Source organism: Panulirus ornatus, chromosome 10 (assembly GCF_036320965.1).
Source record: "Panulirus ornatus isolate Po-2019 chromosome 10, ASM3632096v1, whole genome shotgun sequence".
Taxonomy (NCBI): domain Eukaryota; kingdom Metazoa; phylum Arthropoda; class Malacostraca; order Decapoda; family Palinuridae; genus Panulirus; species Panulirus ornatus.
In genome coordinates this window covers 41879419-41905386 of record NC_092233.1, presented here as the reverse complement: position 1 = coordinate 41905386, position 25968 = coordinate 41879419, and the positions used below count along the sequence as shown (strand labels likewise).

General features: G+C 41.8%; 1 protein-coding gene across 5 annotated transcripts in view; it reads left to right on the top strand.

Moving 5' to 3' along the window:
* The window catches only part of ewg (DNA-binding protein Ewg), a 170370-nt gene that overhangs the window by 106562 nt on the left and 37840 nt on the right, over positions 1 to 25968 (top strand). For all 5 annotated transcript variants that reach the window (XM_071665803.1, XM_071665805.1, XM_071665806.1 and 2 more), the window contains 2 exons: positions 17666 to 17861; positions 19935 to 20047. In XM_071665803.1, the coding sequence (XP_071521904.1) occupies positions 17666 to 17861; positions 19935 to 20047 (309 nt within the window). The remainder of the gene's footprint in view (positions 1 to 17665; positions 17862 to 19934; positions 20048 to 25968) is intronic.

Below are 25968 nucleotides of genomic sequence, written 5' to 3'. Positions count from 1 at the left end.
TATACCACATCGTTCCAATTCACTCTATTCTTTGCATGCTTTTCACCCATGTGTATGTTCAGGCCCCAATCGCTCAAAATCTTTTTCACTTCATCCTTCCACCTCCAACTTGGTGTCCCACTTCTTGTTCCCTCCACCTCTGACACATATATTCTCATTGTCAATCTTTTCTCACTCATTCTCTCCATGTAACAAAACCATTTCAATATACCCTCTTCTGCTCTCTCAACCACTCTTCTTATTACCACACATCTCTCTTACCCTTTCATTACTTAATCAAACCACATATTGTCCTCAAACATCTCATTTCCAACACATCCCCCTCCTCCACACAACCCTATCTATAGCCCATGCCTCACAACCATATAACATTGTTGGAACCACTATTCCTTCAAACATACCCCTTTTTTTTCTCTCTGAGATCATGTTCTTGCCTTCCACACATTCTTCAACACTCCCAGAACCTTTGCCCCTTCCCCCACCCTGTGACTCACTTCTGCTTCCATGCCTACCAATTGACTTGTCCCACAACCATACTGAACCAAATAACCTTGCTCTTATTCACATTTACTCTCAGCTTTCTTCTTTTACACACTTTACCAAACTCAGTCACCAGCTTCTGCAGTTTCTCACCCGAATCAGCCACCAGTGCTGTATCATCAGTGAATAACAACTGACTCACTTCCCAAGCCCTCTCATCGACAGCAGACTGCATACTTGCCCCAATCTCCAAAACTCTTGCATTCACCTCCCTAACAACCCCATCCATAAACAAATCAAACAACCATGGAGACATCACGCACCCCTGCCGCAAACCGACATTCACTGGGAACCAATCACTTTCCTCTCTTCCTACTCGTACACATTCCTTAAATCCTCGATAAAAAGTTTTCATCTTCCACAAAGCTTCACTACCTCTTCTCTGTTTACCAAACCATTCTCCCTGACTCTCTCACTTTGCACACCACCTCGACCAAAACACCCTATATCTGCCACTCTGTCATCAAATAGATTCAACAAACCTTCAAAATACTCACTCCATCTCACTTCACCACTACTTGTTATTACCTCGCCATTACCACCCTTCACCGATGTTCCCATTTGTTCTCTTGTCTTGTGCACTCTTATATACCTCCTTCCAAAACATCTTCTTATTCTCCCTAAAATTTAATGATACTCTCTCACGCCAACTCTCATTTGTCCTCTTTTTCACCTTCTGCACCTTTCTCTTGACCTCTTGCCTCTTTCCTTTATACATCTCCCAGTCATTTGCACTATTTTGCTGCAAAAATCGTCCAGATGTCTCTTTCTTCTCTTTCACTAACAATCTTACTTCTTCATCTCACCACTCACTACCTTTTCCAATCTGCCCACCTCCCATCTTTCTCATGCCAAAGGTATCTTTGGCACAAGCCATCACTGCTTCCCTAGATACATCCCATTCCTCCTCCATTTTCCTTACGTCATTTGCTCTCACCTTTTTCCATTCTACACTCAATCTCTCCTGGTACTTCTTCTCACAAGTCTCTTCCAAGCACACTTACTCTCACCACTCTTTTCACCCCAACACTCTCTCTTCTTTTCTGAAAACTACAAATCTTCACCTTTGCCTCCACAAGATAATGATTAGACATCCCTCCAGTTGCTTCTCTCAGCACATTAACATCCAAAAGTCTCTCTCTGATGCACCTATCAATCAACAAGTAATCCAAGAATGCTCTCTGGCCATGGGAAAGCCCCTTAGTCCCATCCTCAGTAATTTATCCATGGAATACTTTGAGACTGAGATTCTAATTTCAATCAGTAATCATCCAAAAATTTGGATTCCATACGTTGATGCGGTAGGGTCCTTATGGCCATCTTCTCAAGATTGTAATGCTTTCTTTAATGAATTGAATACCATTCACCACCATTACATTTAAGATTAAATGGGAATAAGAAGGTAAATTGCCATTTCTTTATGTAGAGAATGTGCAAGACGCTTGGCCCCAGAAGTGTAAAACTGCCTCCTTGTGCTGTACAAATAGGTAGTTACAGGGATGCAGGAGAGGTAATTTTTCCCCTCTCTCCTTAAAGAAATCTTGTGATGCAGATCCTGACAACATGTTGAACTTTCACATAAAATGCTATGGCCCACATTATAATCCCAGCTTTGAATATATCTTTGTAAGTAGTAATTGGTAGGCAGAATCTTTAGGTATTAGATGGTAGACAGCCACTGACCAGGCAGGTATGTTACCAGTACTACCACCCTGGGTCTTGGGAGGGTTAGTGATGGCTGTGTAGTGAGCCAACACTTTAGTGTTTGACACATTACACTCCTTTGATCCAGGTAGCTCTCTTATCTTTCTGCCTCACCCACATGTGGACTGCTCGTATTCTATCCATGAACATACAATATTTCCTTGTCACAAATGATATTTAACTGACACAACTTATTCTTAACAACTCTAGGTTTTCCTGTGGTAAGTGCTTTGCATTTTAGCAAAGTGGTAGGAGCAGTGGATAGAAGTGATAGGTAGGACTGCTCGTATTCTATCCATGAACATACAATATTTCCTTGTCACAAATAATATTTAACCAACACAACTTATTCCTAACAACTCTAGGTTTTCCTGTGGTAAGTGCTTTATATTTTAGCAAAGTGGTAGGAGCAGTGGATAGAAGTGATAGGTAGGAATGTTGGACAGGACCTTTGAATAGAAACATTGTGTAGAAGTAGTAGTTAGGAGCATTATCTATGTAGAAGTGGTAGGTTGTAGTATTAGGCAGGAATATTAGGTTGACACATTAGGTAAAAGGAGTTGGTAGGAACATTTGGTAGGAGCCTTTGAAAACACTGCAGTAGAGTTGCCCTCTACCAGTGACCTGTTAAGGGTGAAGCACTAAAGGCTAATAATTAGCAATATGTTTGACAGTGGAAGGTATTAAGAATATATGGTGTGGGAAGCAAGTTGTTAGAAGCAGTGAAAAGTTTTTATCGAGGATGTAAGGCATGTGTACGTGTAGGAAGAGAGGAAAGTGATTGGTTTGCGGCAGGGGTGTGTGATGTCTCCATGGTTGTTTAATTTGTTTATGGATGGGGTTGTTAGGGAGGTGAATGCAAGAGTTTTGGAAAGAGGGGCAAGTATGAAGTCTGTTGGGGATGAGAGAGCTTGGGAAGTGAGTCAGTTGTTGTTTGCTGATGATACAGCGCTGGTGGCTGATTCATGTGAGAAACTGCAGAAGCTGGTGACTGAGTTTGGTAAAGTGTGTGAAAGAAGAAAGTTAAGAGTAAATGTGAATAAGAGCAAGGTTATTAGGTACAGTAGGTTTGAGGGTCAAGTCAATTGGGAGGTGAGTTTGAATGGAGAAAAACTGGAGGAAGTGAAGTGTTTTAGATATCTGGGAGTGGATCTGGCAGCGGATGGAACCATGGAAGCGGAAGTGGATCATAGGGTGGGGGAGGGGGCGAAAATTTTGGGAGCCTTGAAGAATGTGTGGAAGTCGAGAACATTATCTCGGAAAGCAAAAATGGGTATGTTTGAAGGAATAGTGGTTCCAACAATGTTGTATGGTTGCGAGGCGTGGGCTATGGATAGAGTTGTGCGCAGGAGGATGGATGTGCTGGAAATGAGATGTTTAAGGACAATGTGTGGTGTGAGGTGGTTTGATCGAGTAAGTAACGTAAGGGTAAGAGAGATGTGTGGAAATAAAAAGAGCGTGGTTGAGAGAGCAGAAGAGGGTGTTTTGAAATGGTTTGGGCACATGGAGAGAATGAGTGAGGAAAGATTGACCAAGAGGATATATGTGTCGGAGGTGGAGGGAACGAGGAGAAGAGGGAGACCAAATTGGAGGTGGAAAGATGGAGTGAAAAAGATTTTGTGTGATTCAGGGCCTGAACATGCAGGAGGGTGAAAGGAGGGCAAGGAATAGAGTGAATTGGAGCGATGTGGTATACCGGGGTTGACGTGCTGTCAGTGGATTGAATCAAGGTATGTGAAGCGTCTGGGGTAAACCATGGAAAGCTGTGTAGGTATGTATATTTGCGTGTGTGGACGTATGTATATACATGTGTATGGGGGTGGGTTGGGCCATTTCTTTCGTCTGTTTCCTTGCGCTACCTCGCAAACGCGGGAGACAGCGGAAAAAAAAAAAAAAATGTTTGACAGTTATGGAGACTTTTGCTATGGTCTGTCCCCTGAGGGAGTTCTCAAAAGGGAATGGGCTTCAGAGATATATGTAAGTAGATAGAAGAGATGTCTTCAGCTACTCCTGGATACACAAGAAATCCCTAACATCTTAAAAGTATCTATATCTCTTGATGCCTGTTCCTAAGGGGAAATCCCTTAAAGGGATGGTCATGGCAATAGTCACTTCATAGCTAATGAACTCCATTGCCACAGCTTAGCCTTTAATGGAAACTTGCTTACATGATACCAATCCAAAAACACTCCAAACAACCCAGCTTCCCTTCTTCTACTGCCTCATAACTCTTCTGGCCTCATTATCCAGAGTCTGAAAAATTGATCTACAACAGAGTCAAACAAAACATTCCACTTTCTTCCACATCATGGCTCCAGACCCAAACACTCTACCACCTTGATACATACTGACCTCTTACAACATATCCTAGATCAATTCAACCGACCTCAACCCCCCCTTCCCACACAGTACTGGTGCCAGTAGTCATCAACAAAGCATCCAGCACTGTCCCCCCAACACATCCTCACACAAAAATTACTGGACACATCCCAACACAGCATTGACAAACATTGGCCAAAATCATAGCCAACCACCATGACAAGGTCACTCACAATGGCTTTGCCTCTGAAACATTGAATTCAATGGTGGAGTTCCCCAAGGAACAGTTCTCTCTCCTCCCATCTTTAATGTCTTCTTACACGACCTCACATTACCTGAAGCAAACCCGAACCTGAGGTTCCTTTTATGTTCACTCAACATCAGTATCACAGCACAACACCCTAACACCGCAGTAGTAACATCAGACATGCAGCTCTTCATTATTCAATTGAAATAGTGACTCATCAAGAACAGAATGTCTGTAACTCCAGAGAAGTCTTCATTCATTCTTTTAACCCTTGATAGAAATGAGTCCAGCTGACACCCTCAGACACTTTGAATGGACAGTCGCTCCCATTTAACAAAACACCACCCATTCTAAGCATCACATACATCTTCATGACTTTCAAACTGAACATTTTATTATTTATTTACTATTTATTTATTTTGCTTTGTCGCTGTCTCCCGCGTTAGCGAGGTAGCGAAAGGAAACAGACGAAAGAATGGCCCAACCCACCCACATACACATGTATGTACATACACGTCCACACGCAAATATACATACCTATACATCTCAATGTACAGATATATTTACACACACAGACATATACATATATACACATGTACATAATTCATACTGTCTGCCTTTATTTATTCCCATCGCCACCTCGCCACACATGGAATAACAACCCCCTCCCCCCTCATGTGTGCGAGGTAGCGCTAGGAAAAGACAACAAAGGCCCCATTCGTTCACACTCAGTCTCTAGCTGTCATGTAATAATGCACTGAAACCACAGCTCCCTTTCCACATCCAGGCCCCACAGAACTTTCCATGGTTTACCCCAGATGCTTCACATGCCCTGGTTCAATCCATTGACAGCACGTCGACCCTGGTATACCACATCGTTCCAATTCACTCCATTCCTTGCACCCCTTTCACCCTCCTGCATGTTCAGGCCCCGATCACTCAAAATCTTTTTCACTCCATCTTTCCACCTCCAATTTGGTCTCCCACTTCTCCTCATTCCCTCCACCTCTGACACATATATCCTCTTGGTCAATCTTTCCTCAGTCATTCTCTCCATGTGACCAAACCATTTCAAAACACCCTCTTCTGCTCTCTCAACCGCACTCTTTTTATTTCCACACATCTCTCTTACCCTTACATTACGTACTCGATCAAACCACCTCACACCACATATTGTCCTCAAACATCTCATTTCCAGCACATCCACCCTCCTGTGCACAACTGTATCCATAGCCCACACCTTGCAATTCCTTCAAACATACCCATTTTTGCTTTCCGAGATAATGTTCTCGACTTCCAAACATTCTTCAAGGCTCCCAGAATTTTCCCCCCTGATTCACTTCTGCTTCCATGGTTCCATCCGCTGCCAGATCCACTCCCAGATATCTAAAACATTTTACTTCCTTCAATTTTTCTCCATTCAAACTTACCTCCCATTGACTTGACCCTCAACCCTACTGTACCTAATAACCTTGCTCTTATTCACATTTACTCTTAACTTTCTTCTTTCACACACTTTACCAAACTCAGTCACCAGCTTCTGTAGTTTCTCCCATGAATCAGCCACCAGTGCTGTATCATCAGCGAACAGCAACTGACTCACTTCCCAAGCTCTCTCATCCAAAACAGACTACATACTTGCCAGTCTTTCCAAAACTCTTGCATTCACCTCCCTAACAACCCCATCCATAAACAAATTAAACAACCATGGAGACATCACACACCCCTGCCACAAACCTACATTCACTGAAAACCAATCACTTTCCTCTCTTCCTACACGTACACATGCCTTACCTCCTCGATAAAAACTTTTCACTGCTTCTAACAAGTTGCCTCCCACCCCATATATTCTTAGTACCTTCAACTCTATATCATCTCTATCATATGCCTTCTCCAGATCCATAAATGCTACATACAAATCCATTTGCTTTTCTAAGTATTTCTCACATACATTCTTCAAAGCAAACACCTGATCCACACATCCTCTACCACTTCTGAAACCACACTGCTCTTCCCCAGTCTGATGCTCTGTACATGCCATCACCCTCTCAGTCAATACCCTCCCATATAGTTTCCCAGGAATACTCAACTAACTTATACCTCTGTAATTTGAGCACTCACTCTTATCCCCTTTGCCTTTGTACAATGGCACTATGCAAGCATTCCGCCAATCTTCAGGCACCTCACCATGAATCATACATACATTAAATAACCTTACCAACCAGTCAACAATACAGTCACCCCCATTTTTAATAATTTCCACTGCAATACCATCCAAATCTGCTGCCTTGCCGGCTTTCATCTTCCGCAAGGCTTCTACTACCTCTTCTCTGTTTACCAAATCATTTTCCCTAACCCTCTCCTTGCACACCACCTCGACCAAAACACCCTATATCTGCCACTCTATCATCAAACACATTCAACAAACCTTCAAACTACTCACTCTATCTCCTTCTCACATCACCGCTTCTTGTTATCACCTCCCCATTAGCCCCCTTCACTGAAGTTCCCATTTGCTCCCTTGTCTTAGGCACTTTATTTACCTCCTTCCAAAACATCTTTTTATTCTCCCTAAAATCTAATGATACTATCTCATCCCAACTCTCATTTGCCCTCTTTTTCACCTCTTGCACCTTTCTCTTGACCTCCTGCCTCTTTCTTTTATACATCTCCCATTCATTTGCATTTTTTTCCCTGCAAAAATTGTCCAAATGCCTCTTTCTTCTCTTTCACTAATAATCTTACTTCTTCATCCCACCACTCATTACCCTTTCTAATCAACCCACCTCCCACGCTTCTCATGCCACAAGCATCTTTTGCGCAAACCATCACTGCTTCCTTAAATACATCCCATTCCTCCTCCGCTCCCCTTACCTCCTTTGTTCTCACCTTTCTCCATTCTGTACTCGGTCTCTCCTGGTATTTCCTCACACAAGTCTCCTTCCCAAGCTCACTTACTCTTACCACTCTCTTCACCCCAACATTCTCTCTTCTTTTCTGAAAACCCCTACAAATCTTCACCTTCGCCTCCACAAGATAATGATCAGACATCCCTCCAGTTGCACCTCTCAGCACATTAACATCCAAAAGTCTCTCTTTCACACGCCTATTGATTAACACGTAATCCAATAACGCTCTCTGGCCATCTCTCCTGCTTACATACGTATACTTATGTATATCTCGTTTTTTAAACCAGGTATTCCCAATCACCAGTCCTTTTCCAGCACATAAATCTACAAGCTCTTCACCATTTCCATTTACAACACTGAACACCCCATGTATACCAATTACTAATAATCTTACTTCTTCATCCCACCACTCATTACCCTTTCCATTCAACCCACCTCCCACGCTTCTCATGCCACAAGCATCTTTTGCGCAAACCATCACTGCTTCCTTAAATACATCCCATTCCTCCTCCGCTCCCCTTACCTCCTTTGTTCTCACCTTTCTCCATTCTGTACTCGGTCTCTCCTGGTATTTCCTCACACAAGTCTCCTTCCCAAGCTCACTTACTCTTACCACTCTCTTCACCCCAACATTCTCTCTTCTTTTCTGAAAACCCCTACAAATCTTCACCTTCGCCTCCACAAGATAATGATCAGACATCCCTCCAGTTGCACCGCTCAGCACATTAACATCCAAAAGTCTCTCTTTCACACGCCTATTGATTAACACGTAATCCAATAACGCTCTCTGGCCATCTCTCCTGCTTACATACGTATACTTATGTATATCTCGTTTTTTAAACCAGGTATTCCCAATCACCAGTCCTTTTCCAGCACATAAATCTACAAGCTCTTCACCATTTCCATTTACAACACTGAACACCCCATGTATACCAATTACTCCCTCAACTGCCACATTACTCACCTTTGCATTCAAATCACCCAACACTATAACCTGGTCTTGTGCATCAAAACCACTAACACACTCATTCAGCTGCTCCCAAAACACTTGCCTCTCATGATCTTTCTTCTCATGCCCAGGTGCACATGCACCAATAATCACCCATCTCTCTCCATCAACTTTCAGTTTTACCCATATCAGTCTAGAATTTACTTTCTTACACTCTAATATATATTCCCACAACTCCTGTTTCAGGAGGAGTGCTACTCCTTCCCTTGCTCTTGTCCTCCCACTAACCCCTGACTTTACTCCCAAGACATTCCCAGACCACATTTCCCCTTTACCCTCGAGCTTCGTTTCACTCAGAGCCAAAACACCTATGTTCCTTTCCTCAAACATACTACCTATCTCTCCTTTTTTTTCATCTTGGTTACATCCACACACATTTAGACACCCCAACTGAGCCTTCGAGGAGGATGAGTACCCCCTGCCTGACTCCTTGTTCTGTTTTCCCTTTTAGAAAGTTAAAATACAAGGATGGGAGTGTTTCTGGCCCCCCGCTCCTGTCTCCTTTAGTCACCTTCTATGACTCATGAGGAATGCGTGGGAAGTATTCTTTCTCCCCTATTATACTTCATTGCTGTTTCCTGCATCAGCGAGGTAGTGCAAGGAAACAGATGAAGAATGGCCCAACCACTCATAGAAACATATATATATATATATATATATATATACAAAAATGCCCATACATGCACATATACATACATATACATTTCAGCATATACATACATACATATGCATACACAGACATATACATATATACACATGTATATATTCATTGATAGGCCTTTGTTGTCTTTTCCTAGCACTACCTCATGTGCGTCCGCCGTTGGAGGGGGGTGCTGTTTCATGTGTGGTGGGGTGGCAGCGGGAATGGATGAAGGCAGCAATTATGAATATGTACATGTGTACATATGTATTTGTCTGTGTATATGTATGTATGTATGTATACATTGAAATGTATAGGTATGTATATGTGTGTGTATGGGCGTTTATGTACATTCATGTGTATGTGGGTGGGTTGGGCCATTCTTTCCTCTGTTTCCTTGCACTACCTCGCTAACGTGGGAGACAGCGACTAAGTATGATGATAAAAAACAAACTTCATACTTGCTGACTTCATCCATTCCCGTTGCTACCCCGCCACACATGAAATAGTATCCCCACACTCAAGTGAGGTAGCACCAGGAAAAGACAACAAAGGCCACATTCTTTCACACTCAGTCTATAGCTGTCATGTGTAATGTACTGAAACCACAACTCCCTTTCCACATCCAAGCCCCACAGACCTTTCCATGGTTTATGCCATACGCTTTACATGCCGTGGATTGATCCATTTGACAGCATGTCGACCCTGTTATACCACATCATTCCAATTCACTCTATTCCTCGCACACCTTTCACCCTCCTGAATGTTCAGGCCCTGATCGCTCAAAATCTTTTTAACTCCATCCTTCCACCTCCAATTTGGTCTCTCACTTCTTGTTCCCTCCACCTTTGACACATATATTCTCTTTGTCAATCTTTCCTCACTCATTCTCTCCATGTGTCCAAACCGTTTCAACACTCCCTCTTCTGGTCTCTCAACCACATTCTTTCTATTACCACACATCCCTCTTATCCTTTGATTACTTACTCGATCAAACCACCTCACACCACATATTGTCCTCAGACCTTTCATTTCCAACACATCCGCAGTCTTCTGTGCAACCCTATGTATAGCCCATGCCTTACAACCATATATCATTGTTGGAACCACTATTCCTTTAAACATACCCATTTTTGCTCCAAGATAACGTTCTCACCTTTCACACATTCTTCAATGCTCCCAGAACCTTCACCCCCTCCCCCACCCTGTGACTCACTTCTGCTTCCTTGGTTCCATCTGCTACTAAGTCCACTCCCAAATATCTAAAACACCTCACTTCCTCCAGTTTTTCTCCATTCAAACCTACCTCCCAATTAACTTGTCCCTTAACCCTACTGAACCTAATAACCTTGCTCTTATTCACATTTACTCTCAACTTTCTTTTTCACACACTTTACCAAACTCAGTCACCAAGCTCTGCAGTTTCTCACCTGAATCAGCCACTAGTGCTGTATCATCAGTGAACAACAACTGACTCACTTCCCAAGCCCTCTCATCCACAACAGACTACATACTTGCTTCTCTCTCCAAAACTCTTGCATTCTCATCCCTGAAAACCCCATCCATAAACAAATTAGACAACCATGGAGACATCATGCACCCCTGGCACAAACTGACATTCACTGGGAACAATCACTTTCCTCTCTTCCAACATGTATACATTCCTTACATCCTTGATAAAAACTTTTCACTGCTTCTAGCAACTTACCTCCCACACCATATACTCTTAAAACCTTCCACAAAGCATCTCAATCAACCCTATCATATGCCTTCTCCAGATCTATGAATGCTACATACAAGTCCATCTGTTTTTCTAAGTATTTCTCACATACATTTTTCACACAAACACCTGATCCACACATCCTCTACCACTTCTGAAACCACACTGCTCTTCCCCCATCTGATCCTCTGTACATGCCTTTACCCTCTCAATCAATACCCTCCCATATAATTTCCCAGGAATACTCAACAAAGTTATGCCTTTGTAATTTGAGCACTCACTTTTATCCCCTTTGCCTTTGTACAGTGGCACTATGCATGCATTCCACCAATGCTCAGGCACTTCACCATGATTCATTCATACATTGAATATCCTGACCAACCAATCAACAACAGTCACCCCCTTTTTTAATAAGTTCTGTTGCAAAATCATCCAAACCCGCCTCCTTTCTGGCTTTCATCTTCCGCAAAGCTTTCACTACCTCTTCTCTGTTTATCAAACCATTCTCCCTGACCCTTTCACTTCATATGTCACACTGACCAAAACACCCTATATCTCCCACTCTGTCATCAAACACATTCATCAAATTTTCAAAATACTCCATCTCCTCACTTCATCACTACTTGTTATTACCTCCCCATTTGCTCCCTTCACCAGTGTTCCCATTTGTTCTCTTGTCTTACGCACATTATTTACCTTCTTCTAAAACATCTTTTTATTTTCCCTGAAATTTAATGATACTCTCTTACCCCAACTCTCATTTGCCCTCTTTTTCACCTCTTGCACCTTTCTCTTGACCTCCTACTGCTTTCTTTTATTTTTTTTTATTCTTTTTTTTTTTTTTTTTTTTTGCTTTGTCGCTGTTTCCCGCATTTGCGAGGTAGCGCAAGGAAACAGACGAAAGAAATGGCCCAACCCACCCCCATACACATGTATATACATACGTCCACACACGCAAATATACATACCTACACAGCTTTCCATGGTTTACCCCAGACGCTTCACATGCCTTGATTCAATCCACTGACAGCACGTCAACCCCGGTATACCACATCGCTCCAATTCACTCTATTCCTTGCCCTCCTTTCACCCTCCTGCATGTTCAGGCCCCGATCACACAAAATCTTTTTCACTCCATCTTTCCACCTCCAATTTGGTCTCCCTCTTCTCCTCGTTCCCTCCACCTCCGACACATATATTCTCTTGGTCAATCTTTCCTCACTCATTCTCTCCATGTGCCCGAACCATTTCAGAACACCCTCTTCTGCTCTCTCAACCACGCTCTTTATATTTCCACACATCTCTCTTACCCTTACGTTACTTACTCGATCAAACCACCTCACACCACACATTGTCCTCAAACATCTCATTTCCAGCACATCCATCCTCCTGCGCACAACTCTATCCATAGCCCACGCCTCGCAACCATACAACATTGTTGGAACCACTATTCCTTCAAACATACCCATTTTTGCTTTCCGAGATAATGTTCTCGACTTCCACACATTCTTCAAGGCCCCCAGAATTTTCGCCCCCTCCCCCACCCTATGATCCACTTCCGCTTCCATGGTTCCATCCGCTGCCAGATCCACTCCCAGATATCTAAAACACTTCACTTCCTCCAGTTTTTCTCCATTCAAACTCACCTCCCAATTGACTTGACCCTCAACCCTACTGTACCTAATAACCTTGCTCTTATTCACATTTACTCTTAACTTTCTTCTTTCACACACTTTACCAAACTCAGTCACCAGCTTCTGCAGTTTCTCACATGAATCAGCCACCAGCGCTGTATCATCAGCGAACAACAACTGACTCACTTCCCAAGCTCTCTCATCCCCAACCGACTTCATACTTGCCCCTCTTTCCAAAACTCTTGCATTCACCTCCCTAACAACCCCATCCATAAACAAATTAAACTTTCTTTTATACATCTCCCAATAATTTCCACTACTTCTCTACAGAAATTGTCCAAACACCTTTCTCTTCTCTTTCACTAACAACCCTTCTTCTTCATCCCACCCTTTTTAATCTGCCCACCGCCCGTTTCTCATGCCACATGCATCTTTTGTGCAAGCTATCACTGCTTCCCTGAATTCATCCTGATCCTCCCCCATTCCCCTCACGTCATTTGCTCTCACCTTTTGCCATTTTGCACTCAATCTCTCCTGGTACTTCCTCATAAAAGTCTTGCCAAGTTCACTTACTCTCACCACTCTCTTTTCCCCAACATTCTCTCTTCTTTTCTGAAAACCTCTACAAATCTTCACCTTCACTTCCACAAGATAGTGATCAAACATCCCTGCAGCTGCCCCTTTGAGAATTTTACATCCAAAAGTCTCTCTTTTACACACTTATCAATTAACACGTAATCCAATAACGCCCTTTGACCATCTCTCCTACTCACATATGTATATGGAAAAAGGTGAGAGCAAAGAATGAAAGGGGAGTTGGGGAAGAATGGGATGTATTTAGAGAAGCAGTGATGGCTTGCACAAAATATGCTTGTGGCATGAGAAGCGTGGGAGGTGGGCAGATTAGAAAGGGTAGTGAGTGGTGGGATGAAGAAATAAGATTATTAGGAGGTAAATAAAGTGCGTAAGACAAGAGAACAAATTGGAACATCGGTGAAGGGGGCTAATGGGGAGATGATAACAAGTACTGGTGATGTGAAAAGGGGATGGAGTGAGTATTTTGAAGGTTTGTTGAATGTGTTAGATGATACAGTGGCAGATATAGGGTGTTTTGGTTGAAGTGGTATGCGAAGTGAGAGGGTCAGGGAGAATGGTTTGGTAAACAGAGAAGAGGTAGTGAAAGCTTTACTGAAGATGAAAGCCAGCAAGGCGGTGGGTTTGGATGATATTGCAGTGGAATTTATTGATAAAAGGGGTGACTGGTTGGTGAGGATATTCAATGTATGTATGGCTTATGGTGAGGTGCTTGAGGATTGGTGGAATGCATGCATAGTGCCATTGTACAAAGGCAAAGAGGATAAAGGTGAGTGCTCAAATTACAGAGGTATAAGTTTGTTGAGTATTCCTGGAAAATTATATGGGAGGGTATTGATTGAGAGGGTGAAGGTATGTACAGAGCATCAGATTGGGGAAGAGTAGTGTGGTTTCAGAAGTGGTAGAGGATGGGTGGATCAGGTGTTTGCTTTGAAGAAAGTATGTGAGAAATACTTAGAAAAACAAATGGGTTTGTATGTAGTACTTATAGATCTGGAGACTACATATGATAAGAGTTGATAGAGGTGCTCTGTGGAAGGTATTAAGAGGATATGGTGTGGGAAGCAAGTTGCTAGAAGCAGTGAAAAGTTTTTATCAAGGATGTAAGGCATGTGTACTGAGTAGGAAGAGAGGAAAGTGATTGGTTCCTAATGAGAGTCGGTTTGTGGCAGGGGTGCATGATGTCTCCATGGTTGTTTAATTTGTGTATGGATGGGGTTGTTAGGGAGGTGAATGTAAGAATTTTAGAGAGAGGGGCAAGTATGCAGTCTGTTGTGGATGAGAGTCAGTTGTTGTTCACTGATGTTACAGCACTGGTGGCTGATTATGACGAGAAACTGCAGAAGCTGGTGACTGAGTTTGGTAAAGTGTGTGAAAGAAGAAAGCTGAGAGTAAATGTGAATAAGAGCAAGGTTATTAGGTACAGTAGGGTTGTGGGACAAATCAGTTGGAAGGTAAGTTTGAATGGAGAAAAACTGGAGGAAGTGAAGTGTTTTAGATATCTGGAAGTGGATTTGGCAGCAGATGGAATCATGGAAGTGGAAGTGAGTCACAGGGTGGGGGAGGGGGCGAAGGTTCTGGGAGCGTTGAAGAATGTGTGAAAGGAGAGAACATTATCTCGGAAAGCAAAAATGGTTATGTTTGAAGGAATAGTGGTTCCAACAATGTTATATGGTTGTGAGGCATGGGCTATAGATAGGGTTGTGCAGAGGAGGGTAGATGCGTTGGAAATGAGATGTTTGAGGACAATATGTGGTGTGAGGTTGTTTGATCGAGTAAGTAATGTAGTTGAGAGAGCAGAAGAGGGTGTATTGAAATGGTTTGGTCACAGAGAGAGAATGAGTAAGGAAAGATTGACAAAGATTGTCAGAGGTGGAGGGAACGAGAAGTGGGAGACCCATTGTAGGTGGAAGGATGGAGTGAAAAAGATTTTGAGCAATCGGGGCCTGAACATGCAGGAGGATGAAAGTCTGGCAAGGAATAGAGTGAATTGGAATGATGTGTTATACTGGGATCGATGTGCTGTCAGTGGATTGAACCAGAGTGTGTGAAGTGTCTGGGGTAAATCATGGAAAGTTTTGTAGGGCCTGGATGTGGGAAAAGAGCTGTGGTGTTGGTGCATTATACATGACAGCTGGAGACTGAGTGTGAACGAATGTGGCCTTTGTTGTCTTTTCCTAGGGCTACCTCATGCACATGCGTGGGGAGGGGTGTGTCATTTTACGTGTGGCAGGGTGGCGACGGGAATGAATAAAGGCAAGAAGTATGAATTATGTCCATGTGTATATATGTATATGTCTGATCTTGCGCAAAATTGTGATCCTTTCCAACATGTCTGTGTTTATATTTATATGTATACGTTGAAATGTTTAGGTATGCATATGTGCATGTGTTGACGTGTATGTATATACATGTGTATGTTGGTGGGTTGGGCCATTCTTTTGTCTGTTTCCTTGTGCTACCTCGATAACACAGGAGACAGTAACAAAGTATAATATGATTATATATAATATCTCTTTTTAAACCAGGTATTCCCAATCACCAGTTCTTTTTCAGCATAGAAATCCTCAGTATCTTCACTATTTTCATTTACAACACTGAACACCCCATGTACACCAATTATACCCTCAACTGCTACATTACTCACCTTTGCAAATTACATACCCTCAGAAAATCTAACCGGCACCAGATATAGACAAGAAATAGAATCCCTTAACTTCTTATATAAACAATTCATCCATTGCACTTTAAATTAATTGATCTTCCACTCTCAATAGAAAAGATAAGAATGCTGCAAACCTCACAAAATATTGCTCTCATAATAATGACTGCCTAGCAACCACAGAAACTCAGCACCTACACAGTGAAGCAAACATCCTCCCACTGCCATCCCACCACAACATGTTTGGCAATCACTGCCATTGCACTCGACCCCTCCTACACCACTCTATAACAAATCACCAACCCTTTTATAGAATTAAGAACTTACACTTTTGTAACCTCTACTTACAGATCTTATCACTCCAACAAATATAGCATTGACAAAACACATGCACATAGATATCGTGACAAGCAATAAACAAGTGACCTCCCAGCTTAGTTGTAAACCCAACTCACCACACATACACCCATCAGAAACCACACTTTCCAGACAAACATGAGTCACACTTTCCCATATATGATCAGGACGTCAACCATCATTACAACACAAAATGTGAATCAGAGCAAAGTTATTAGCTTTAGCAGTGGAAAGAGATTGGTTATTTTGACCATAAGTTTGAATGGAGAGAACTTGGATGAAGTGAAATATTTCTGGTACCCAGAGGTGGATATATGGCATTGATTGGATCCATGGGCTGTGAAGTGAGCCATAGGGTGAGTGAAGGGGCAAATGTCTTGGATGCATTGGGAAATATGCAGTAAAAGAGGTCACTGTGTTTAAGCATAAAATGAGTATGTTTGATAGTGTAGTAATAGTCCCATGTGTACAGTGTGGGTGAGAGGTGTGGGCCTTAGGCAAATATGTAAAGGATGGGTAGAATGTTTTGGATATCAAATGTTTGAGGATAATATTTGGTGTGAGGAGGTTGGTCGAGTAAATGATTGGTGAAGAGAGAGGTGTGGTAGTAAGAGTGATATGTATGAGAGAACGAAGGAGGATTTGCAGAAATGGTTTGGACAAATGTAAAAGATGAGTGAGGAAAGGATGACTAAAAGGGTGTACATGTCAGATATGGAAGGAAAAAAGAAAAGAAAACCAAGGAGGAGATGGAAGAAGAGTAAAAGATTTTTTGAAGTTATGGGGCCTGAACATGCAAGAGAGTGCAAGGAATAGAGCAAAGTGGAGCAATATGGTTTAAAAGGGATAACATGCTATCATTGAGCTGAACCAGGAGATATGAAGTGGTTGAGGGAAACCACAGAAAGGTCTGTGGGGCCTGACTGGGACAGAGGGCTCTGGTTTCGATGCATTATGCATAGCAGCTAGGGAATGGATGTGTGCAAATGAGGCCATTTATTTCTCAGTTCCTGGCACTACCTTGCTAATGTTGAAAATGATGAACTTGTCTGGAAAACAAAACTTAAGTATTAACAGTATTAGTTCATAGGAGTATTTAAGAAAAAGATAGCAGAAGGCCCATTTTCACCTATGATCAGGTGATGGTAGATATATGTTTCCATGGCAAGTTGTACACTATATTATACATCTTTTTCATCATAGGCACTGACTGCTTGTGAGATTCAGTGTTCAAATTATCTTAACTGTGTTATGATTATTTATTGTAGTTCATGTATTATCATGTGTGGATACCCTGTTGAGAAATTTGTGCATATTTCTTTTATGACAGATGAAAACCTTGCGACAAATGTTGATGACTGAACTCGAAAATGCATTAGCCCAGCAAGCTCCACCTCCTCCACAAGATGACCCTTCTCTTCATGAATTACCGCCCCTTGTCATAGATGGCATCCCAACTCCTGTAGAGAAAATGACTCAGGCACAATTAAGAGCATTTATTCCACTAATGCTGAAGTATTCCACAGGTGTAGTCTCTCTCCATTTTTGTTTTTGCTATTGTATTATGTAAACTTTGATATAAAGACAAGTCAGAAACTTTAATCTAAATGGTTAGTTTATATAAGGTTTTGAGTTTCAAAATACATTGCTGACTAGATGCTGTTAGATGATTGAATCAGAAATACAGATTTATGCTGTATTGCTTCTCCTAGTTTCTGTAGCATATCCTGGAATATGAAAAATATGAGGAACAGAAATATGAAAATTTCCCTTTAACCCCAAGTATGGCAGACAGTGGGTTGATTATGACAGTTCAGTTGAAGATATGTAGAGGAAAGGTAATTGTGGAAGACATGGATAGGTGCAGTGAAAGAATTGATTAGGGCTATAGGATGCTATAGAAATAACTGGGGAATCAATGCGTTGAAAGCATTTTGGTTGTAGAAGTGGTGTGAATGTAGATAATGTTTTATTTTTCATTCATGATTCAGCTAAGTATGCAGAGTGAAGAAGTGAGAACCCTTTTAAAGTGTGGAAGTTGATGTTCACCATAACAGACAGGACATTGACGAAGGATATGTAGGAATGATTTTAGAGATTGTATGTTCCTCTTTCTTCATCCACCTGACAGAATTGGGAATAGAGTTGATAGATAGATAGATAAGGTAGATGGAACCCCATAATCCCTACTGATGATTAACTTGAAGCCATAACCAGACAATCCCTTTTTTGGGCTAGCTTACTCGATCTCAGGAGGCCTTCATATAGCTGCTTATTTTTTTCTAACTTTTATGTCTCTCTTTCTTCTCATATTCTTATTTTTTTCATTGTTCATTTCTGTCCCTTTGTTTACAAGTAGACTTACTGAATTTGTTTTATAGGAAAAGTGCATTTGAAAATTCTGTGATTATTTTTGCATCTTTTTCACTTATCTCTTTAAAGTTTGGTTGACTGGTTTAGAATCAACCTTAGGGTCGGCTGTTGATTTTTTTTGTGTGTGTTTTTCACTTTCAGTTTGTTTACAATCTTACAAGAGAAGGAACCAAATGACAGTAAGGAAAGGGAATTAAGTTTGGAATATTGTTTGTTGCTGGCTGATATTAGATTATATGGTTGGCATATTTATTGTGGATATTTACAAGAAGAAAGTTTCATTTTGATTGCAAATGAAATGGTTTTATAAGAACAGACTTAAATTTTGAAATATTGCATGATTAACAGATTATTCTTTAATATTTGGTAGGATGATGATGTTGAAGTATTAAAGTTTTTGAAAGAAGACTTAGAAGCCAAAAAAATAATTTGCACCTTTGGTTAGGTTTATAGGGAAAGTTGGACTACATTTGAAATACTGATGTGAAATGGAGTCGAGATGGATAAATTGTTTATTCTGAAAGGGGATGTTGGATTATAGGGGCTGTTGATGATGTGTAAAAAAACTTTAAAAGTTGGGAAGAAGAAAGTAATTTTTGATAGTAAATGGTGGTGGGATGGAGGTGATTAATTATTTGGAAAGAGTGGGTGTTAGAGGGGTTGCTAAGAACGTTTACTTATGTAAATGCAAGTAGAATGGTAATGTAGACGAGTGTATGGAAATGTGTAGATGATGTTTAGAGAAGTCTGCATTAACCACCCTGCTTCAAAGGGAGGAAGGATGTGTAGGAGTACATATTTTTATCAAGTAACCCAGATATAGGTAGAAAGCATTTGTGCAGTAGCTGAGATCAAAAGAGACTGATGATCATCAGTTGTTGAGGGATTAAGTAAGTGTTTAGAAAGTAAGTAAGTGTTTAGAAAGGATGGATTGAAAAGATTGGGAAGCTAGGATGATGAAGAATTAGTAGATAGCTTTACTCGTAAGAGTATTCTTGAATTGAGATTGTGTAGACATGACAGAAGGACATGATTTAACATTGGTAAAAGGGCAGGGCTGGCCATAAGTAGAAATATCCCTAACTTTAAATATAATGATTTAGTTAGAGGTAGACTATTCTTCAATTGAGATTGTGTAGACATAGTAGAAAGATAAGTTAACATTGTTAAGGGAGTGGAGCTGGCCATAAGTAGAAATATCTTTAACTCTATACATAATGATTTAGGAAGAGGCAAACCAGGCTGGGGGAAAGAGTCAACAAGACCGCCATGGTGGCCAAAAGATGTACCTTGGGCTAATGTTAGAATGGATGCAAGATCAGATGACCAAAAACAAAAGGTAAAGTAGGGTAACCTAATTGTTTTTTTGTTGGTATTTATAAGAACTAGTCTATTAAAAAGATTGCAACTTCTCAGTAATTTATGAGGATGGCAAAAGTTTTCAATATCAAGAAAATATAGACTTTAGGTGGACAATGCTGTTAAGAATCTGTGCCATTGCTCAATGAACTGAGGCAAAACACTAGTTGTTTCATGGTACTTATAGAAATAAAGGGCCATTCAGTGCTCAATGCCTTTTTTCATTACTAAGTTTTTTTAAAATAATTTCACAATTTCATGTTTATGATCAGTCCCTCATGAATCAAAGGCAGATAGAGAAGTGGAAATGACGGTGACCATGTGGTATTTGTGTGTATATTTGGTGGTGCAACTAGAAAATTAGTATTTTAAGAACTTAGTTCATAAACCCTTTTGAGGATGTGAGTGGACTTAGTATTACATGATGTTATATAATATTATTCCTAAGTATTACATGATGTTATATGATATCAACCCTGAGGATAGGAAAGAATGCTGCCCATGTATTTCCTGTGTGTCCGAGAAGGCAGCTAATAGGGAAGAGAGCTGTGGGATTGGAATTCCTCTTCTCATATGTTATTACTTCTTAGAGAAGGAGGAGTAAGGAGCCAAGTAAATGTTTTCCTTTCACCCATCTGCTGTGTCACTTGGTGTATCTTATGTTATATCAGTTACTTCCTGCCCCATAAGTCAATTCATCTTTATTTATTGTTATACTTTCTTATACTTTTTTGATGTCTCCCGTGTTAGCGAGGTAATGCAAGGAAACAGATGAAAGAATGGCCCAACTCACCCATATACACATGTATATACATACACGTCCACATATCCACATATACATACCTATACATTTCAACATATACATATATATACATATTTATTTATTATTTTGCTTTGTCGCTGTCTCTCGCGTTAGCGAGGTAGCGCAAGGAAACAGACAGAAGAATGGCCCAACCCACCCACATACACGTGGATATACATACACATCCACACACGCAAATATACATACCTACACATCTCAATTTTTTTTTTTTTTTTTTTTTTTTTTTTTTTTTATACTTTGTCGCTGTCTCCCGCGTTTGCGAGGTAGCGCAAGGAAACAGACGAAAGAAATGGCCCAACCCCCCCCATACACATGTACATACACACGTCCACACACGCAAATATACATACCCACACAGCCCTCCACGGCCCACCCCGGACGCTCCACATGCCCTGATTCAATCCACTGACAGCACGTCAACCCCTGTATACCACATCGCTCCAATTCACTCTATTCCTTGCCCTCCTTTCACCCTCCTGCATGTTCAGGCCCCGATCACACAAAATCCTTTTCACTCCATCTTTCCACCTCCAATTTGGTCTCCCTCTTCTCCTCGTTCCCTTCACCTCCGACACATATATCCTCTTGGTCAATCTTTCCTCACTCATTCTCTCCATGTGCCCAAACCATTTCAAAACACCCTCTTCTGCTCTCTCAACCACGCTCTTTTTATTTCCAAACATCTCTCTTACCCTTACGTTACTTACTCGATCAAACCACCTCACACCACACATTGTCCTCAAACATCTCATTTCCAGCACATCCATCCTCCTGCGCACAACTCTATCCATAGCCCACGCCTCGCAACCATACAACATTGTTGGAACTACTATTCCTTCAAACATACCCATTTTTGCTTTCCGGGATAATGTTCTCGACTTCCACACATTTTTCAAGGCTCCCAAAATTTTCGCCCCCTCCCCCACCCTATGATCCACTTCCGCTTCCATGGTTCCATCCGCTGACAGATCCACTCCCAGATATCTAAAACACTTCACTTCCTCCAGTTTTTCTCCATTCAAACTCACCTCCCAATTGACTTGACCCTCAACCCTACTGTACCTAATAACCTTGCTCTTATTCACATTTACTCTTAACTTTCTTCTTCCACACACTTTACCAAACTCAGTCACCAGCTTCTGCAGTTTCTCACATGAATCCGCCACCAGCGCTGTATCATCAGCGAACAACAACTGACTCACTTCCCAAGCTCTCTCATCCCCAACAGACTTCATACTTGCCCCTCTTTCCAAGACTCTTGCATTTACCTCCCTAACAACCCTCAATGTACACATATATATACACACACAGACATATACATATATACACATGTACATAATTCATACTGTCTGCCTTTATTTATTCCCATCGCCACCCCACCACACATGGAATAACAACCCCCTCCCCCGTCATGTGTGCGAGGTTGCGCTAGGAAAAGACAACAAAGGCCCCATTCGTTCACACTCAGTCTCTAGTTGCCATGTAATAAGGCGCCGAAACCACAGCTCCCTTTCCACATCCAGGCCCCACAGAACTTTCCATGGTTTACCCCAGACACTTCACATGCCCTTGTTCAACCCAATGACAGCACGTCGACCCCGGTATACCACATCGTTCCAATTCCCTCTATTCCTTGCACGGCTTTCACCCTTTTGCATGCTCAGGCCCTGATCACTCAAAATCTTTTTTACTCCATCTTTCCACCTCCAATTTGGTCTCCCACTTCTCCTCGTTCCCTCCACCTCTGACACATATATCCTCTTGATCAATCTTTCCTCACTCATTCTCTCCATGTGCCCAAACCATTTCAAAACACCCTCTTCTGCTCTCTCAACCACACTCTTTTTATTTCCACACATCTCTCTTACCCTACATTACTTACTCGATCGAACCACCTCACACCACATATTGTCCTCAAACATCTCATTTCCAGCACATCCACCCTCCTGTGCACAACTCTATCCATAGCCCACGCCTCGCAACCATACAACATTGTTAGAACCACTATTCCTTCAAACATACCCATTTTTGCTTTCCGAGATAATGTTCTCGACTTCCAAACATTCTTCAAGGCTCCCAGAATTTTCGCCCCCTCCCCCACCCTATGATTCACTTCCGCTTCCATGGTTCCATCCGCTGCCAGATCCACTCCCAGATATCTAAAACACTTTACTCCCTCCAGTTTTTCTCCATTCAAACTTTCCTCCCAGTTGACTTGACCCTCAACCCTACTGTACCTAATAACCTTGCTCTTATTCACATTTACTCTCAACTTTCTTCTTTCACATACTTTACCAGACTCACTCACCAGCTTCTGTAGTTTCGCACATGAATCAGCCACCAGCGCTGTATCATCAGCGAACAACAACAACTGACTCACTTCCCAAGCTCTCTCATCCACAACGGACTGCATACTTGCTCCTCTTTCCAAAACTCTTGCATTCACCTCCCTAACAACCCTATCCATAAACAAATTAAACAACCATGGAGACATCACACACCCCTGACGCAAACCTACATTCACTGAGAACCAATCACTTTCCTTTCTTCCTACACGTGCACATGCCTTACATCCTCAATGAAAACTTTTCCCTGCTTCTAACAACTTGCCTCCCACACCATATATTCTTAATACCTTCCACAGAGCATCTCTATCAACTCTATCATATGCCTTCTCCAGATCCACAAATGCTATATACAAATCCATTTGCTTTTCTAAGTATTTCTCACATACATTCTTCAAAGCAAACACCTGATCCACACATCCTCTACCACTTCTGAAAGCACACTGCTCTTCCCCAATCTGATGCTCTGTACATGCCTTCACCCTCTCAATCAATACCCTCCCATATAATTTACGAGGAATACTCAACAAACTTATACCTCTGTAAGTTGAGCACTCACTCTTATCCCCTTTGCCTTTGTACAGTGGCACTATGCACGCATTCCGCCAATCCTCAGGCACCTCACCATGAATCATACGTACATTAAATAACCTTACCAACCAGTCATCAATACAGTCACCCCCTTTTTTAATAAATTCCACTGCAATACCATCCAAACCTGCTACCTTGGCGGCTTTCATCTTCCGTAAAGCTTTTACCACCTCTTCTCTATTTACCAAATCATTTTCCCTAACCCTCTCACTTTGCACACCACCTCGACCAAAACATCCTATATCTGCCACTCTATCATCAAACACATTCAACAAACCTTCAAAATACTCACTCCATCTCCTTCTCACATCACCACTACTTGTAATCACCTCCCCATTAGACCCCATCACTGAAGTTCCCATTTGCTCCCTTGTCTTACGCACTTTATTTACCTCCTTCCAAAACATCTTTTTATTCTCCCTAGAATTTAATGATACTCTCTCACCCCAACTCTCATTTGCTCTCTTTTTAACTTCTTACACCTTTCTCTTGACCTCCTTTCTCTTTCTTTTATACATCTCCTGCTCATTTGCATTTTTTCCCTGCAAAAATCGTCCAAATGCCTCTCTCTTCTCTTTCGCTAATAATCTTACTTCTTCGTCTCACCACTCACTACTATTTCTAATCAACTCACTTCCCACGCTTCTCATGCCACAAGCATCTTTTGCGCAATCCATCACTGCTTCCCTAAATACATCCCATTCCTCTCCCACTCCCCTTACCTCCTTTGTTCTCACCTTTTTCCATTCTGTACTCAGTCTCTCCTGGTACTTCCTCACACAAGTCTCCTTCCCAAGCTCACTTACTCTCACCACTCTCTTCACCCCAACATTCTCTCTTCTTTTCTGATAACCCCTACAAATCTTCACCTTCGCCTCCTCAAGATAATGATCAGACATCCCTCCAGTTGCACCTCTCAGCACATTAACTTCCAAAAGTCTCTCTTTCACGCGCCTATCGATTAACACATAATCCAATAACGCTCTCTGGCCATCTCTCCTACTTACATACGTATACTTATGTACGTCTCGCTTTTTAAACCAGGTATTCCCAATCACCAGTCCTTTTTCAGCACACAAATCTACAAGCTCTTCACCATTTCCATTTACAACACTGAACACCCCATGTATACCAATTATTCCCTCAACTGCCACATTACTCACCTTTGCATTCAAATCACCCATCACTATAACCCGGTCTCGTGCATCAAAACCACTAACACACTCATTCAGCTGCTCCTAAAACACTTGCCTCTCATGATGTTTCTTCTCATGCCCAGGTGCACATGTACCAATAATCACCCATCTCTCTTCATCCACTTTCAGTTTTACCCATATCAATCTAGAGTTTACATTCTTACACTCTATGACATACTCCCACCACTCCTGTTTCAGGAATAGTGCTACTCCTTCCCCTGCTCTTGTCCTCTCACTAACCCCTGACTTTACTTCCAAGACATTCCCAAACCACTCTTCCCCTTTACCCTTGAACTTTGTTTCACTCAGAGCCAAAACATCCAGGTTCCTTTCTTCAAACATACTACCTCTCTCTACTTTTCCCTCATCTTGGTTACATCCACACACATTTAGACACCCCAATCTGGGCCTTCGAGAACGATGAGCACTCCCCGCATGACTCCTTCTCTTTCCCTTTTTAGAAGGTTAAAATACGAGGGGAGGGTTTCTAGCCCCCGCTCCCGCCCCATATAGTCGCGTTCTACAATAAGTGAGCAATGCGTGGGAAGAATTCTTTCTTCCCTATTTCCAGAGATATCTATATATTTTTTTTTTTTATCTTGCTTTTCCGCTGTATCCTGTGTTTGCAAGGTAGCGCAAGGAAAGAGACGAAAGAAATGGCCCAACCCACCCCCATACACATGTATATACATACACGTCCACACACGCAAATATACATACCCATACATCTCAATGTACACATATATATACACACACAGACATTTACATATATACACATGCACACAATTCATACTGTCTGCCTTTATTCATTCCCATTGCCACCTCGCCACACATGGAATAACATCCCCCTCCCCCCCCTTATGTGTGCGAGGTAGCGCCAGGAAAAGACAACATAGGCCCCATTCATTCACACTCAATCTCTAGCTGTCATGCAGTAATGCCCAAA